Source organism: Pinus tabuliformis, chromosome 6 (genome assembly GCF_031772625.1).
Source record: "Pinus tabuliformis cultivar Carrire ecotype Pingquan chromosome 6, CPIR1, whole genome shotgun sequence".
NCBI classification, from domain to species: domain Eukaryota; kingdom Viridiplantae; phylum Streptophyta; class Pinopsida; order Pinales; family Pinaceae; genus Pinus; species Pinus tabuliformis.
The window spans coordinates 1,201,463,025-1,201,481,105 of NC_142292.1; the positions used below are offsets into that span (position 1 = coordinate 1,201,463,025).

The 18,081-nt window shown below is 43.6% G+C and overlaps 1 protein-coding gene across 10 annotated transcripts in view; it reads right to left on the reverse strand.

Annotated features, from left to right (window-relative positions):
• LOC149263040 (rhomboid-like protein 20) overlaps positions 1-18,081 on the reverse strand; it is a 266,839-nt gene that overhangs the window by 171,187 nt on the left and 77,571 nt on the right. For 7 of the 10 annotated variants that reach the window (XM_089425633.1, XM_089425630.1, XM_089425654.1 and 4 more), the window contains exon 3: positions 17,418-17,558. In XM_089425633.1, coding sequence (XP_089281759.1) covers positions 17,418-17,558 — 141 coding nt within the window. The remainder of the gene's footprint in view (positions 1-17,417; positions 17,559-18,081) is intronic. The other 3 variants (XM_089425659.1, XM_089425656.1, XM_089425662.1) reach the window with 1 other exon arrangement.

Below are 18,081 nucleotides of genomic sequence, written 5' to 3' on the forward strand. Positions count from 1 at the left end.
CAATGGAAGATCTGTATGATCTCCCCTTGCAGTAGCCGGTGCATCCCTAAAGGTTATAGAGCTATGAAGAGCTGTGGTGCCCCAATTCCCGGCTAGTCCCAGAGTGGTGCCACCATGCCGACACTGCGCTACTCTGACTACGTCATACTCCCCATCGTGTGCATTCAGTATCCTCCTTTCTTAGAACTCGATGGTGGAACACTGAAAGAGGTGAGACACATCCTGTCTGGGCATTTCCATGGCACTAGGGCCTACCCATCCAAATCTAACTCGAAACCTATACAACAACAGAGAATGTTTGCCTCCCCATATGATGAAATCCTCTATGAACCCCCATGTGTCATCCCAAGAGCAAACTATATCACTCTTTGCCATGAACCCGCTCATCATGAGCGATCTATTGATCCACAAAATCCCTGTAACCCATAGCCAGAACTGCAGTGGCATAGCCCTGTCAACTGATGGAATCCCTCTAGCCTTCGTCTCTAGTCCCTGCATGTGATCACTATATAGGCTCCATATATCGTGGGCTAATATGATGCATGCTAATCTGCCCTGTGTATGCCACTGTGTAGTATTGAAGATTGTTGGAAGCCATGTGTGCCAAAGAGCTACCCCCTGAATGCAACCAAAAGATGGGTATCTGATACTCATAATCAACTCAGGGCCTGTGGATTCCCCCTGTCCCTGCCAACCATCTCCCCTGGGTCTGCCATCCGCCCTCTCGATAATGTGCCAATATAAGGTCTGGAGCCTGGACACATACTGGGAAACTACCTCAGTTGCACCCGATATCCTCTGCTCATGCATGGTCCTGACATGCCCTAAGAAAAGAGTGACACATGTTTCCCTCGTGACTAGTTCCCTAGACATAGGCTCGGAGATGAACAATATGCCACCCCTGCAGATGATCACCTCATCCGCCAATCTGTGGCTATCATCTGACGCAACAAGCCAATTCCACTGCTGAAAAGTTTCCCCCCTAGTGCGCTGAGTGTCACCCAAATATCTCGGGTGAGCTCCTCGTCCTCCATTGCTCATTCCCAGAGTGGAGAAAGTCAACAACAAAATCGACTGTGCCCATGAGGGATGTAGAAGAGGGTCAGGCATGTGAGTCCCTGCGGATACCATCAAGTATCACTCATCTATGTCCCCATCGATCCTGGATGAACTACGCCCAAAGGTGTGCCTGGTGTTTTCGTCCAAGGGTCTCCCTCGAGGCAACACTCCAAGACCTCGTTGCCCGGCACTATACACCCTTACATACCACCGATCATCCCAGTACTCCTAGACATGCCACTATACACCGCGGCCTTCCCCTATACATCGTTGGATATCCTCAGCTACGCATATGCCATCATTTATTGGCTTGTGTCCCACCTATGTCAATGTACTTGTCACTCCCCGCATGTACTCAATGCGATGTGAGGCACTCCCACTCCACAATGTAATCCAACATACTACGACACACCACCCTGCATCTCCATGCTCCTCTGCAAGCCCCTACTCCTCACTCCATAGCCCTGCACGACACTGGATGCTATGGCCTAACATTGGGTCTGTATGCATCAGACTGCATCCCTCTACATAACACTGGGCCCTATGACATAACTCTGTGTAGTCCTGTGTACCATTGCACACTGTCTTACCGCCCTATAAAATACAGTATCCTACATAATCCAAAATATCCACCTCTGCTAGTACACCCTCCATGATGCGGATTACATCCCCCCATTTGCTCTGAAAGACTTGAGTGGGCTGACTCCTCGCATGCTAATAGAAATGACACTACTGCACCTATCCTTAACAGTCCCTGCATCCCATATGTTAGTAAGAGAGCACTCTCTCCATACCATGCCCTATCCGATCGCATGCCGATTCCGCCTCCTCCTACTAGCTCTTGCCAGAGTGACTCCATGCACCGTCAATATGCCAAGACAACTCATGAAATCTGTCTGCTCACCTGTCAAACCATCCTATCACTAGTGCTAACTAGGGCTCTGATGGAGATCTGAAAATGTGGGTGTGCTCAAGGGTCAAGTCCATCACGTAGCTACTACCATCACCTAACAGCTCTATGATGTTATGGAAAATCCCACCTAGATCGCAAAAATAGTCCAGCCTTGAGTCCCTATGGTAATCCATGGCCTCTGCTGACATGTGTCCATGGATGTATCCAACCGCCTAACCTGCTCCATCGAGTACCAGCTCAGTACCTCTCGCCATCCAATCCCAAGGGAGAGATCGAATGTGTAATCCTCTGTGGAAGGAACAAGCCCTCCAAGCTGATGTGGTTTTATGCTGAGCTCAGTCCTACTAACATGTCCACCCCCTCGGGTACGTCTACACAACTTGGCCTCCCTCAATCCAACGCATACAAGTGGGTTGATAACATTATAGACCCCACCAATGGGCCTCTAAAGTGAACTGTATTGAAAACCCAACGCACAGCCTCTATGTTGCCCCTCATCCATGGCTAGCCCAACGGATGGTTGCACATCCTCCTCTATCACGTCCTTGACATGAGCCTTTGACTGCTCCTCCATAGACAACCTGATGTGCACGATATGCTCACCAGTCAGTTGTAGGCGACTGTAGTCTAGCAACTCCGTCATAGATCTAGAGGCCTAAATACCTATCGGCTCCTCAACAACGGTGGAGCTGTCTTCCGACACCTCATCAACCTGTGGTGCATTGTTATCACCTGAGAACTCAGTCACAACCCCGAATACCTCATCAATGGATGATGCCTCATCAATGGGTGCATGCTCAACTGTCTCCTTGCCAACCGTGGCCCCTTCAACTACTCTTTCATCTTTTTCCTTAATACTTCTCATCATCCCTGCAAAATTCCACTAAATCTCCATTGGTTTGTGCATACCCCTTAGTTCACAAAATTCCCAAAAAGAGAGGGACGCCTGAATGCCATAACCCAATGATTGGTATGCCCTCCAGTTCTCCCCCAATAACTCCACATCAGTTGCAATCATGTCTGGATTCCCAACTGAGGAATGAATCAACTTCTTCCCCACATCAATCATCATTTGTTGTATCCTCACCACCTCATTCCAGGTGACCGCCATGTTGTTTGATTCTAATCTTTCCCACAGGCTGAGCCAAGATTATGGCTCTGATACCACTGTAACGTTCCTAAACAGGAATACAAGTGATATACAAAGCATGCAAACAATCCAGCAAACAAAAAAAACGAAATATACATTAAGCACCCATGGAAACACTGGAAATAGAGAACTGTTGAGCCATTTTATTACTTCTTCAGGAGCAAATACAATAGTAAAATAGAATGGTGCACCTAGGCTTGTCTCAATGGACAAGCATGACAAAACCCAGGTGAGAAAATGTTGAACTGAACGTTGCTACAAGCGTTGCACCAAACTAAACTGCGTTGCCCCATAAAACTATTTTGTCTGCTGACTTCGAAGGGTTGGAATCACAGCTTCCCGTGCTCGGAAAATTATGAGATTTCAGCTCCTTGCTCCTTGGCCTAACCCAGAGAAACCCACGAAGGAATTGGTCAAATGTTGACCTCAGAATTTTGGCCCAACTTCCCCTTAGCTCCCCTAGTTGTTGGCTCAGTTGGGACCCATGTTTGACCGCTTAGATCTGCCTAGAAAATTCGATAAAATTAGAAGTGTGATCCTTGCCCAAAACCCAGAAAAACCCAGAAAGGAATTTTTCTAGTTTAGACTTCTAAAATTCGACCCCCTTGGAGCCCAACTTCAGTGGCAACTGCAAAACTAGGCCTGCTGGAATCTGCCTGTAAATCCTCCCGGAAATGGACCCAAAGTGTTGGGCTGACCTCTGCTATCAAACCCCTAACTTCCCAAATGGGCTTCTGACCTATGGCACCTACTCCTTAGCTCCACGAAATTGTTGGACTGGGCCTCTGCACTATTCCCAAGCCGAGTAATTCGAACTGCTAGGATGTTGGCTCTACTCGCTCTGAAACTCACAAGAAAGGCTAGCCCTTTGCTGCTCTCCCAATCCTCTAACTCTCTCGGCAAATGTTTGATCACTGATAGCTCCAACTCCCCTTGCGTATTCTCCGGCTAGTTAGAAATACGCACTCCCTGTTGTGGCTAAATGGTAATGTTGTAACACACTCCCGGAACTCCTGAAATACTTATGGAACTGTCTCTCTAGAGCGGGCATGGATGGTCCCCCGAAGTAGAGGTTGAATCTCCCCCTTTAGAGATTCGTGGCTAAACAGTCGATTGACTCAACCTAACAACAGAGCGAACAATCAAGTAATTTTGATTGCAAGGTGTAAGAATGCATCCAAAATGAGAATTGCTCCCTCCTTATAACTCCTTAGACCTCCCTAGCCTCATGTGGGCCCCTCCATCCACCTATTCGACTTTCCCTCCAAGCTATTCGAATGGGCCAATTCGAACTCCCATGTGGGTGGCCCCCACATTCCACTAGCAACCAAATAAAGTTGAATTGCCTCCTAAGTCCCTAAGTCGAAAATGATGGGTTCTCTTCCTTAGCCAAAATTGTGCAAAATTGTGTAGCAGCACCCTGTTACAAATGTATTTGAGAAGGGACATGACACAGCAGCCCGATGAAGAGCCCATGGAGAGAGAGAGTTGAACATGAGGTCCATGAGGTCAAGAATGCCCAAATCTAATAACTGACAGTGAGGAGGGAAACCGGGGCGTTGGATCATTGTCTGAGTCCTCTAGAGCTATCTCGGAATCTAGTTGTATGATCATGGTGGGGAAAGAAGGAGCGGGGGATACTCCTAACATCCGAGATCGAAAAAAGAAAAAAAAACTCTAGACAAGTCTTTGGTTGCTCTGTTGTGGTTGGGAAGCAATCTGTCGAGGGGGGGGGTGCCCTGTTAGAAAATCGGAAAGGTAAAAAGATTTTCATATGTTGATAATTACTTGTGATATTATTATCTTCTTATTAACTTCTTTATGTTCTTTCTTTATCTTCTTCTCATCAAGCAATTATAAAAGCAAAAACATGAAGATCAGGGACACCAGAAGTAGGCACTCAGCAAGGGCTAAAACCCCTTTATAGGGGAAAACCCAGTCAAAACTCTTCCTTCAGTAAATTGAAATTGAGATAGATAAAGACCCTAGAGCAACAAACCTTCCTCCTCCACCAAGTCAACCTTCTAAGATGATTTAGTAGCCTCTTCTTATTCAGCAGCTTCAACCCAGCAACAACCCAAAATTTCGGCTTCCCAGCTACAGAACTTTAACCCCAACTACAGAATTTCAGCCCAGCTTCAGTACTACAATTTTCGGCTCCTCTAGCAGCTTGACAACTTCACACATGTGAGAGAGAATGAGAGAATTTCGACTTCTTGTGCTTGATAGAAATGTCCTTCTCCTTCGCTAACCTTCTTCTTATTCCTTGAATTTCGCACTTTTTACAGCTCTAGCAACTGCAGATCGAACTTGGTGAATGAGAGTGATAAATGAGGTCGAGTTGTTGCCTTTATATAGTGTTTATGCCCCTTACTTTAGGCCAACTGGTCCAGTTTGAGGCCGACTTGGTGGAGGAGGCCTAATTGACCTATTTTACAATAAAATAAATTTCTTCATTGAAAAATAGGGCCCAAGAAGGGTCTTTTACATTATGACATGGGCAAAGACACTTGACATAAACCCTAGAAGTCTTCAATGGACACTGACCTAAAAACAATTGACCCAAGCATGAAACCCATGCTTTAATTAGTCAATTTCTTTAATAATAAAATTTATTTTTCTTTCTTTTGACAAATACATTACATCATGATTCAAATATAATTATGAAACCGACACTAGTTACATTCTTCAACACTCCCTCTTAACTAGGGAGGTATTCATAATTACAAATATATATGGGCCTACACAGGGGCCAGCGCAAAAGTAGTCATGGCTAGCCAGTTTTGTTGCCGGAATTTGTCGGGTGAGGTGAGGGAAAACTCACTCAATTTTCCGCCATTGTATTTTCTGTTCTTGGTTTGTCGAGAGGGAAACCAGCGTTTGTATTCAGAATTACTGCTTAATAATAGAAAACCCTCTAGGTTGTTGCACCGGTTTTCCCGCATTGGGTTTTTCCAGGGACTATTTTGTCCAAAAATAATTGTGTCCTATGTATCTTGTTCTTTGCTCAATTTTTTGTTTCATGTAATCAAATATTAAAGTAGTATAGGCTGCAGAAGTAATTTGCTTCAGAATTCAGAGAATAACTTGACAAGGTATATTAAAATCAAGTAGGTGAAGTAGTTCAAATTTGTTGCGGTAGGGATTCCTTAAGGATTAGGAATTTTCACATTGTATCAAAGCATTGATTTTGAAACAGGAAGAGCATATCTAGCGCTGAGCAGAGAGGCCAAGAGCTGCACTTGGCAGCAATTCGAATCCGCTTGAAGGGATTGCACAGTCCTTGCCGGGAAGCAGAGATTCCGAGGAAATATCTCTCTGAGAGAGTCCGCAAAAGGTACGATTTCTAGTTCGTGAGCTTGCAGAGGCAGAGGGAGTGATGCAGAGCCTCAGCGCAGTGCTTGAAGGCCATAGTTTCTGTCGGCGCAGAAATCCGCCGGAAAAGAGCAAGGACACATAGAAGGGAAATTTCTCCTCAGATAACTTTTTGCCAAAAAATTCAAATTTCTCACTTGTTGGGCAGCTGAGCAGTGACTAGAGGAGTCAGTTCGACAGTTGGGGTGAGATGCATCGCATGGGCTCAGAGATCAGAACAGGTTGGATGGAGCTTCCAACTATGTCATGGAAAACCAAAATCTTAGTTGTTATGGAGAAGTACGATCTCGAAGCCTACGTCAAGAGTATTGTAGTTGTTCCCGCTGACAATGATCAGAAGAAGAAGTACAAGGTTGAAAAGGGGAAGGCGAAGAGGTTCATACTCAATGGAGTTCGAGATGATGTGGTCTCACACTTGCAGGGCAAAGATACAATGTGAGAGATGTGGGAAGCTTTGTCTTCACTGTATGAAGGTTCTTCCGAACAGCGGAAGATGTACTTAGAACAGAAGTTGCAGCGGACATTGATGCAGAAGGGAGAAGGAGTGAACTCCTATCTTCAATGTCTTCAGGACACCAAAAACCAGCTTGCTGCAGTGGGGTCCACTACTCAATCTACCGCGATGGTAAGCACGGTCCTGAATGGAGTCTCGGATGAATGGCAAGTCTTCGTCCAAAGTCTATTGGGCAGGGAAAGACTACCTTCATGGGAGGAGATGTGGGCAGCCCTTCAACAGGAGGAATTAAGGAGGGACCTGGTAAAGGTCAACCTCAATGGAAACAGTGGGAGTGGCACGAAGACCAAGCAGGAGTAGGAGAACGCATCTCTAGCATCAAAGGGGCATCAGAAACAGAAGCGGAAGGACATTTCGAAGGTGAAATGTTTCAAATGTCGCGAGATGGGCCACTTTGCATCTCAGTGTCCCTTGAAGCAAAAGGATAAGGATGAGAAACATAATCCTAAGGTATGTCTAGCAAAGATTGACGAAGATGAGTTTTCCATGAGTGCCCACACATCTCCAGGAGGGAAATGGGGCGATATTGAGTTGTAGTCGAGAGGACTACATGTGGGCAGGATCCTTGAGGAGTCCACCCCTTAAATCGATTCCTTGCTACGGAAGCCCAAGATTCAAGAGTAATGAGATGGACTTAGTGTCAGATGATGTAGTGGATTGTTTGGAAAGACAGATGCAGTAGCCAGAAACCAGAGATTGATCAGCGCAGAGCAAGGTTGGCAGCAATGCAGATGGCACAGTGCAGAAGTTAGCAGCAACACAAAAGATTCAGAGGGTCAGAGACTAGTAGCAGTGAAATTCCAACATTCATGGTATTATGTTGAACACAGTTAAGTTCAGTAATTTTGGATGTTATTCAGTTGCTTCTCTCGGCAACTGAGTTGTAGTACGAACGCAGTGTTAGCAGTGGAAGTGCTAGTAGCATAGCAGATGTAGAATTTGAGAGGGAGTTGTAGTACAAATACAACAGTGGCAGTGGCAGTGTCATGGGTAGCAGTACAATTGCAGCAGCAGCACAGTGTTGGTGGCAGCAACAGTGCGGAAAGGAGGTGCTTCAGAGCAGCATGCAGTTGGACATTGTTGTTAAAGCACTTTCCTCGCTAGGAGGGAGTGTTAGTTTTTGGTAGCATCGGATGTGCTCTAGCCATGAAAATTGGTGGAGAGGCTAAGGCACATGAGTTTTAAAGAACCCAGAAACTGTTTGGTGAAATTCCACCTGGATTGTATTTTATTAAAATAATTAATATTTTTAATGGGGTCCCTAAGTCTAAATTTAAGAAAATTAAAATATTAATGGGTATTAATCAAAATATCGGTGAGAATGATCTAGAAGGTGGATCAAGTCAAGTTTCAATCTTAGTTGTTGATTAGAGACTTAATCTCGGTCGTTGAAGTCTCAACAAGAAAAGTATAAGGAGGCTTGGGGTCTAAGTTGCACAATACGGGGAAACGAGTACGAAACGTGCCCCCCCATATTTTGGTAACGGGGAAACGCTATATATATATATATATATATAGATAGATATATTAGGACATTTAAGAAATATGTGCAATCATAAAGCATACATGATACATTCTAATTTATTACATTATGATTAAATTATCAATTTTCAATGCATAAATTGTAAGTCTCTAAATTTACATCACATTTACTCATGAATAATCACATAATGAAAATAGCAATATCCAAAATTAGCCACGAGAAATTTCTAATTTCTTGTCTCATGCTTAATTGGGAGTCTCCTCCTACATAGTCGAACGATCTTAGTGCTCTTGATTAAATACAAGTTCCATACCCTAGTACCCTAGGTGCTCTTGATTATTGGGAGTCTCCCCTGCATAGAGGGCTTGGTTCTCTTGATTAAATACAAGTTCCATACCCTAGTACATGACAAAATCCAATGGAAACATTGCAATCCCCCCAATCCTGAAATCCTGAAAACAAATAAGTCTGCTGGATTTTGAGTGAGATCTAAAATTCTACTTTCTTCATATGAAATCCAACGAGGGCGAAACCACTCTCAAACATCCTGAGTCATTTCATGGTAATGTTAAAAATTTAAGGTAAAAGTGACATTCTCCTTTATCTTTCATTTTCATCCTTTTACTTTAAGAATTTAACATTACCATGAATTGCATATCAACACTAGGGCCATAGGCTTCAACATTAGGTTGCCCCACTCAAAAAAATCATCTTTTTTATAACTTGAGACTCGAGAGAGGCATCTAGAAGCATCCAGAAGATATCTTAGTCGCCCAATAAGAAATTAGAAGCGAAAAAATAAAAATAAAATAAAATAAAACGTCAAGTGTTAACTAGAAACTCGTTTTCGGTCGTACTGGCCACGTTTTCCCAGCATGAAACGGGCCAGTACGATCGGAAACGAGTTTCCAGTTCGTACGGTACAAGTTTCCTCGTTTTCGTTTCATTTCCGGCCAGAAACGGACCCTTGGGCAACATTTCCTGCAACTTAGCTTGGGGTTCGTTTAAAAACACACACAAAGAGAACAGATTGATCTGGAGTTCGATTTATGGGGCTAGGAAGCTGAAGTTCGAACTAGGTGATCAGTTGCAGTAGAGGGTCATGGATAGTTCGAGAGTACTAACAGAGAGGCGAAGAGAAGCTACAGGAGGCAGCGCAGCAACTAAGAGGACTGACGCTAGGCCAATCTGGGCCCACATAGGCCTGATGCAGAGCCAGAAGGGCCAGCGCAGAAGTAGAAGCTTCCCTCCACGCTGAAAGCTAGAACTATCGGAACAACCGAGAAAGCTGACGCAATGGGCAGAAGAGACAGTGCAGCGCTGACGCAGAGCCTGTAGGTCTGACGCAGGGCCTACGCAGGGGCCAACGCAGAAGCAGTCGGGGTTAGCCAGTTTTGCTGCCAATTCAACTGGAACCTGTTGGGTGAAGTGAGGTAAAGCTCACTCAATTTTTCCGCCATTGTATTTTCTTTGTCACTGGCTTGCCGGGAGGGCAACCAACATTTGTTAATTACTGCTTAATAATAGAAAACCCTCAGAGTTGTTGCACCGTTTTTCCCGCATTGGGTTTTTCCAGAGACTATTTTGTCCAAAATAACTGTGTCCTATGTATCTTGTTCTTTGCTCAGTCTTCTGTTTCATGTAATCAAATACTAAAGTAGTATAGGTTGCAGAAGTAATTTGCTTCAATATTCAGAGAACAACTTGATAAGGTATATTAAAATCAAGTAGGTGAAGTAGATTCAGAGTTGCTGCAGTAGGGGTTCCTTGAGGATTAGTGTAAAGTTTTGTAGATGTTCTATGCTAAGAGCAATTTCACTTTTCTCACAGCAATCATACAAGTAGATAAGCAAAATGCAGATAGAACATATAAGCAGATCTTACAGAAGACAAATCAGAAACAAGAAAAATGTATGTGTTCGTTTCGGCGGTCAACAGGATGCTTCAACCAGCAAAGTCTCCTTTGGTCAGCCAGCCCAGCATGTGTCACAACAACCCTCCAACCAGTAGAACTTCTGCGAAACCCTAGCAGCAGAAACCCTAGTCGTCCTTCCCACGTGAGGCTGAAATTCGTTCTCCAGATAGCTCGTACTTATGGATGAGAGAGGAAGATGTGAGTTGTGTTATATTCAAGTTCTCTCCAACTTTTCCTGTATATATATCCATCAAAGAGGGTGTGTGACACATCTGTTGGGCATGTGAGCCTACATTACAAAACTGGTTGACCTTGCACATATAATTTATTAAGAATAATAAATTCAAAATATAAGTTCTGCTCATCGGATTAAGACTATTTTTATATGGATTTTACACATCTCGGAAAGAGGAATCCAACAAAAATATTAGCCTCTTAATCTGAGCATCAGAACATGGAGTTTGGACCTAGTTGTCCAAATTTAACACTCCCTCTCAACTAGGGAGAACTCCATCTATTAGTGCAATTAACATCGTGAGTCATCTCGCCGAAACTTGCTTTGCTGGCTTCTTTATTTCAGAACAGAAGTGGGTCAGTCACAAAGACATCATTCCCTGACTGACATAATCAGTTCAGAGGTCCCAGACCTCACAAATCTTGATCCCAGATCAAGTGGTTGGACCATGCCATCCTAGATAGAGAGTACGGCAATCTCTGATGCGTCCATCAGTCTTTGCTAATAGTCTCTAGCTTTTCCACACCTCATTGGCCAAATGAGAGGTACTTCCCATGAGCCCTGAACTCAATGGGTAGGATGCATACGGGGCACAGATTAAATGAGTGGCGAACCAGCTCAATAATCACAAGGGTGGGGCAGAAGCATTATGAGTGCTTATAGCTCCGAGAAGCTATCCCCAAAGCCCCCCAGAGCTCCCAGAGCTCATCGTCCAACAGGACCCACATTATAGGGTCTTTCCACGACACCAAGATTCTCACGGAAGGTTAGGAACTTGACCTTCCCCAGGGGCTTAGTGAGAATATCCGCGACCTGCTCATCAGTTCCTATATGATCGAGCTTTACGGCGCCTCGCTGTACCATATCCCGGATAAAGTGGTACCTGATATCAATATGCTTGGATCGGTCGTGGAACACAGGATTCTCAGTCATACGAATCCCACTCTGATTATCACAGAGTAATACAGTGGTATCTAGCACATGTTGGAACAGCTCACTAAAGAGCTTCCTCAACCAAACTGCTTCACAACAGGCCATACTAGCAGCAATGTATTCGGCCTCCGCGGTGCTCAAAGCCACCGACTTCTGCTTCCTGCTCATCTATGAGATCGAAGCAGAACCAAGATTGAAACAGCATCCAGATGTGCTCTTACGATCCATCACACTGCCAGCCCAATCGGCATCAGTATATCCCCGGAGTATCACACTCCCGGCAGTGTATCTCAGCCCATGGTTTATCGTGCCCCGAAGATATCTCAAAAGATTCTTGGCACTAACCCAGTGAAATTTATGAGGCTCAACCATCTGTTGACTCAAAGTATTCACTGCAAAACATATGTCCGGACGGGTGTTCGCTAAGAACATCAAAGCTCCTATGAGTTGACGATACTCAGTAGGATTGGCCAAGATAGGCCCTGCAGCGCTGCCACTCAATCTTCTTAAAGTTGAGTTCCATTGGTGTCGACACGGACTTACAGTCCACCATCCCAAATCTTTCCAGAAGCTTCACAATATACTTTCCTTGAGAAAGGAAAATCTCTCCAGGTCTCTGCCAGACCTCCAGGCCTAGGAAATAGTGCATCAGTCCTAGGTCTTTCATCTCGAACTCAGCAGCAAGCTCCCTCTTACATTGATGAATGAGAGGGTCATCACCTGTCAGGAAGAGGTCATCCACATACAGCACTAGAATGAGAGGCTTTCCTTCCACAACCTTAAAGTAAAGGTTTGGATCAGCATTGCTTCGAGTGAAGCCCAGCTTCATCAAGTAACTATCCATCCTCTCATACCAAGCTCTGGGTGCTTGCTTTAACCCATAGAGGGCTTTCTTCAACCTGCAGACATAAGTGTCTCGATCTTGAACTTCAAATCCCAGAGGTTGTTCTACATACACCTCTTTCTTTATTGCACCATGCAGAAAAGCGATCTTGACATCCATCTGATGAAGACTCCATCCTTGCGTAGCAGCAAGGGCTATGATGGATCGGATGGTGGTATATCGAGCCACAGGTGTAAATATATCGTCATAGTCAATTCCTTTCTTTTGAGAGAAGCCACGGGCAACAAATCTTGCCTTAAACTTTTCAGCGCTCCCATCAGATCCATGTTTAATCTTGTAGAGCCATTTAGCGGTGACAACAGATTTGTCCTTCGGTCTCGGGACCACATCCCAGACATCATTCTTCATAATAGCCTCATATTCTTCATGCATAGCATCCTTCCAGACTTGATGCTTGATGGCTTCCTCAAAAGATCCAGGTTCAGATTGTATAATAGTACTCATGGCAGCTAGATACCCTTGGTATCTACACGGCTTCTTGCTTTCTCGGAATGTTCCCCTTTGTCTTGGATGACTTCTTCCTTTCCTTTAATGTCCAATGAGATTCCCAAGAGCTATGTTCTTCATGATTCCAATACGAGCTCTTGTTTCCATGATGCTATGATGCATCTTCTTATCATGATCATATCTGCAAGGACTTCTGATAGGATCCTATCGAAAGGGATACCATCTCATTCATACTGGAGATTTATTACTCCCTCTTTCCTTAAGATTCCTCTATCCTTCAGATGATATGAATTCTTCTTCATAACCTTCCCATAGCATTGAGTCTTAGCTATACTAAATTGTTTTGTTTGAGTACCAAACCTTTAAAACAATGAGGTCTTTATGATAGCTACACCTAGATAGGGATCAGGACCTTACCTTTATCATAGCCAGGATCATGCTCAGGACCTTGTCTTCATAACAGAATAAGATCATGACTGCTTGTTTTACTGTAACATTCTCACTGAGAACTTTACTGTTCTTTTACTGAGATAATCTCTGTGCTTTTACCGAAGCCATAGCTATAACACTGAGATCTCAAGATCTTCTCATAATCAATACTAGACCGAGATCATGATACAGACTGATTCTGCCACTCCAAGACCAAGATCATCAATCCCTTTCTCAGACACTACTGAGACCATCATCATTATTGCTACTACACTGAGGTCCCTGTTATTGCATCACTGATATCATCACGGCCTGTATCATCGATGTTATCACTACTAAACTGCTGCACATTCATCCAAATCAGCACTGCTTCTTCGCATAACATTTTCTGCCTCAAAATTTCAGAGATCTATACAGAGATTTTCATCAAGAATCTGACTAAGATCATGATTACCATTGACCATACTATATATAACAAGACAGAGTATCATTATAAAAACTCCACATATGCTTACTGCATTTTCAGAACTCGACAAACCTGTAACCACATACAAGCTCTGTCTGCTGCGCGTTTGTATGTTGTAGTGCTGTCCGAGTTCATCAACCGAGGTTTGACACGTCTTCCACTCCCGCACTGGCATATAAATCTATATATACCTGCGTATATATCTTACCATCCACGTAGTCCTTTGGACTGTCCACGTGACGGCTCCACAATAATTTGCTGCACCGTTTATTCAGGCGTCCTACGCTGCATAAACATGCACAGCGATATGCCTAGCCGCTGACCTGAGTTCCTGCTACCACGTGGCAGTCTAATAAACTTCCAGCCGGCTGTGTATTGTACATCTGCGCATTTACTAGTGAGTCTCAACACTCACATAGAACTGCATATACACTGTCCACGCGTTACCTCTGCAAACCGGCGCAATCTCCTTCGTTGTTTGTTCCCAAACGCATCAGCATATAAAACTATATATATATAGATAATGCTGTCCACGTGCCGGATCCTTGGCAGTCCTGCGCAAGGCCACCATATATCCCTGCCACGTATCAGCTTCTTTGGTGAAATTCTGTACGCGTTCTCAATACTTATATAACCTGTGTTATATATGTTTATAGAACCACGTCCTTTATTCGATCAAACTCCAAGTAATTATTCCGTGCCTTCACCGGAACCTGCGTACACGTCTAACAGTCCACACGTCGTTTCTGCAACCCTGCGCGATTTTCTTCGCTGCCTGCTCCAAACGCCTTGTCACATATATACAGCACGACCTGTATACAAATATCACCGTCCACGTGTCTGTCAACTGTTCTGTAGTTGATTTTGCCCACGCGTCTATTACTTACGCGTTACTGTCCTAAGTGCTCAGCACTTATCCAGCCTACGCGTATAATCTCTTGTGCAGTCTCGGTCGACCCACGCACTTCCTTTGCTGCTCACCTTAACACACCAGCTTATAAATATAAATCCGCAACTGATCATACGGCGTTTTATATCTACAATCCCGCGTGTATATCTAACTGCCCACGCGTCAGACCATCAACACTTCTGTGCCATATCTCTCTGACCACGCGTCGTCCTCAAAACCCGACTGTTCACTGTTTGTCTCAGCAACTCCGCACAGTCTTCTCTGCTGTTACTCCAAACGTATCAGCGTATGCAAACCTGCGCGTGTACTGGTCCACGTGTCCATTTATCAACAAGCCCGCAGTCGTTGCCGATATTTCTCCACGTGTCCACACTTAGATATATAAACCTGTACATATATACCACAGTCTACGTGTTGGCTTGGCAGACCTGCGCGTTCTCCCGCGTTGTCTACTTCCACGTCCTGACGTATATGTATAAACCTGTAAACATATATCCCGGCCCACGCGTTCGTCCACTAATGCTCCTGTGATGGTAGTAAATACTTGACCACGTGTCTACCTATCGTAGACCTGCGCAGCTCTGTTTCTTCAGTTAATCATCCAACTGAAACACGGCAATCCACCTATGATTAACCGAAGACTTTCAAGACAGTCTTTATACTGTTCGGCTGATTTATCGACCCCTGGACAGCGCTGTTCTCATATGATCCTCCGCGCATCGATCTTAGAACGATCATCTAAAATGCTGCGCAACCATATATTCGAACTACTGCTCCATTCCGATACAACTCGCCTCTTCGACCTCGTCTGAATTCCAAGATTAACCTGTGCGCCTTCAACCCTGAACTGCGCATAGGATGTACGCATTTGAACTGCGTCATCCTCCTCTTAGAAATCAGAGCAAGACCTTTAATCCTTCGATGATGATTGCTATAGATAGAGTTTGTCTTCACCTCAGCTCTGATACCATGTAAAGTTTTGTAGATGTTCTATGCTAAGAGCAATTTCACTTTTTTCACAGCAATCATACAAGTAGATAAGCAAAATGCAGATAGAACATATAAGCAGATCTTACAGAAGACAAATCAGAAACAAGAAAAATGTATGTGTTCGTTTCGGCGGTCAACAGGATGCTTCAACCAGCAAAGTCTCCTTTGGTCAGCCAGCCCAGCATGTGTCACAACAACCCTCCAACCAGTAGAACTTCTGCGAAACCCTAGCAGCAGAAACCCTAGTCGTCCTTCCCACGTGAGGCTGAAATTCGTTCTCCAGATAGCTCGTACTTATGGATGAGAGAGGAAGATGTGAGTTGTGTTATATTCAAGTTCTCTCCAACTTTTCCTGTATATATATCCATCAAAGAGGGTGTGTGACACATCTGTTGGGCATGTGAGCCTACATTACAAAACTGGCTGACCTTGCACATATAATTTATTAAGAATAATAGATTCAAAATATAAGTTCTGCTCATCGGATTAAGACTATTTTTATATGGATTTTACACCTTTCAGAAAGAGGAATCCAACAAAAATATTAGCCTCTTAATCTGAGCATCAGAACATGGAGTTTGGACCTAGTTGTCCAAATTTAACAATTAGGAATTTGCACAAGTAACAAGTCGGCCAAATGTCCTCCCAAGCATCCACCATTAGATGCTTCAAATCTCCCTATCAAATAACCTAAAAGAAAACTATAAAATATGAGGCCAAATGAAAGGCCTAGACACACCAATGGAGAAGGACTTTCACTTGTAGAGAGAGGGAGGCTAAAGGACCTAGCCGCAAATCTGCCTTAGAGGAACCGCAATAGCAAGGAGACCGAGTTTCTCCATGATCTGGTCAGCTAGAGGACTCATTGCCAAAAGGGAGGAGGCCGAGTAGGAGTATCTAGTTGCAGTGCTCGAAGTTCAGATCTGCAAGAATAAAGTCAGATCTGAGTGTTGGAAGGTCAGATATGCAAGAAGAAAGTCAGATCTGAGTGTTGGAGGGTCAGATCTGCAAGAAGAAAGTCAGATCTGTGATCTGAAGAAGCAAATCTAGCAGATCGAGAAGTTGTAGTGTGGTTGCAGAAGGACTGGTTGCCAAGGACAGCAACAATCCAAGGACCTTGAGCTGAAGGCACTAGCTCAAGTATGCATTTGTATTTTTTTGGGCAGATTGTAGATCTGATGGAATAGATCTCAAGCCCTAAGTTTTGTATACTATGTATACTAGTTGTATCAGAGATCTAAAGGGCCATGATCCCTGGTATGGGAGCCCTAATGATTCTTTTATTAATGGACTAATAAAGGTCGAGATTTGGGCCATATAAATCTGTGTACTTAATTGATTTCACTGCTTTTATATTTCCGCTGTGCAAAGTGCATTTAGTTGAGTACCTTCAGTGTGTTTATGATCAAGTCTAGACATAGACCAAGTGTAAGGAAAATTCAACATGGATAACACCAAGAAAATAGTTAACAAAGCTTTCCCCTTTTTTTTCCCTTTCATCTTCCCCCTTGTGCCCTCAGATTACTCTCCTTCCCGCCCCCCATCCCCCTCTATTTTCTCTCACCTGCTCCAAAATACAATGCACCTGATCACAAACAAGAATACAACTATCCACACCATTTAAATTCCCCATACCTTTTAATTTTCTTTCATGTTTCCTGGATTTTAAGGAAAATATCAGATCAATTACTCACTGAATATTTGTTAGACCCAATTTGTCTCTCAAATACCCTGAAATAATACAAGAGGCAAAGCCCAAATATCAACTCTGGGGTGGATGAAAACACAAGTGCAGACGTGACCAACCTCCAAAGGTGAAGCTTCCGCACAATTCCCTGGTTACAGGTAAAAAACAAGGATAATGTTAGTTATTCATTCATAATTATGCCATTAGCATAGTATGTATAGGAAAGAACCTGAACAGCAAACATCAAACAGAATTAAACTACCACAACATAAAAAAAACTTCACTATAGCCCATACAATAAAATTAAAAGCTCCAAAGAAAGCTTCATGGGTGAAAATAAGCACATTTGGGAGAAGAAAAGAGTTGTGTTTAGTATTTGAAGCGCAGTGTAAACTTAAGTCCAAAGAAGTCAAACCATGAGATGATTGCTGCTTTTAGATTTTCATAAAATCAAGATGATGTTTTTGAAAATTACTTTGAAGCAATCAAGACCAAATATTACCATTGCTTTAATCTCTCGTGTCTCAAATATGAGAGTAGTTTTCACTAGTATATCTAATTCTTAGCATATATATTCGGCTTTGTGAAAAAAATGATACTAAATTGATAGGAATCTTACCAGATTGAGAGAAAGTAATTGAAAGGAGACTCTCACACACACTTCATTTGGA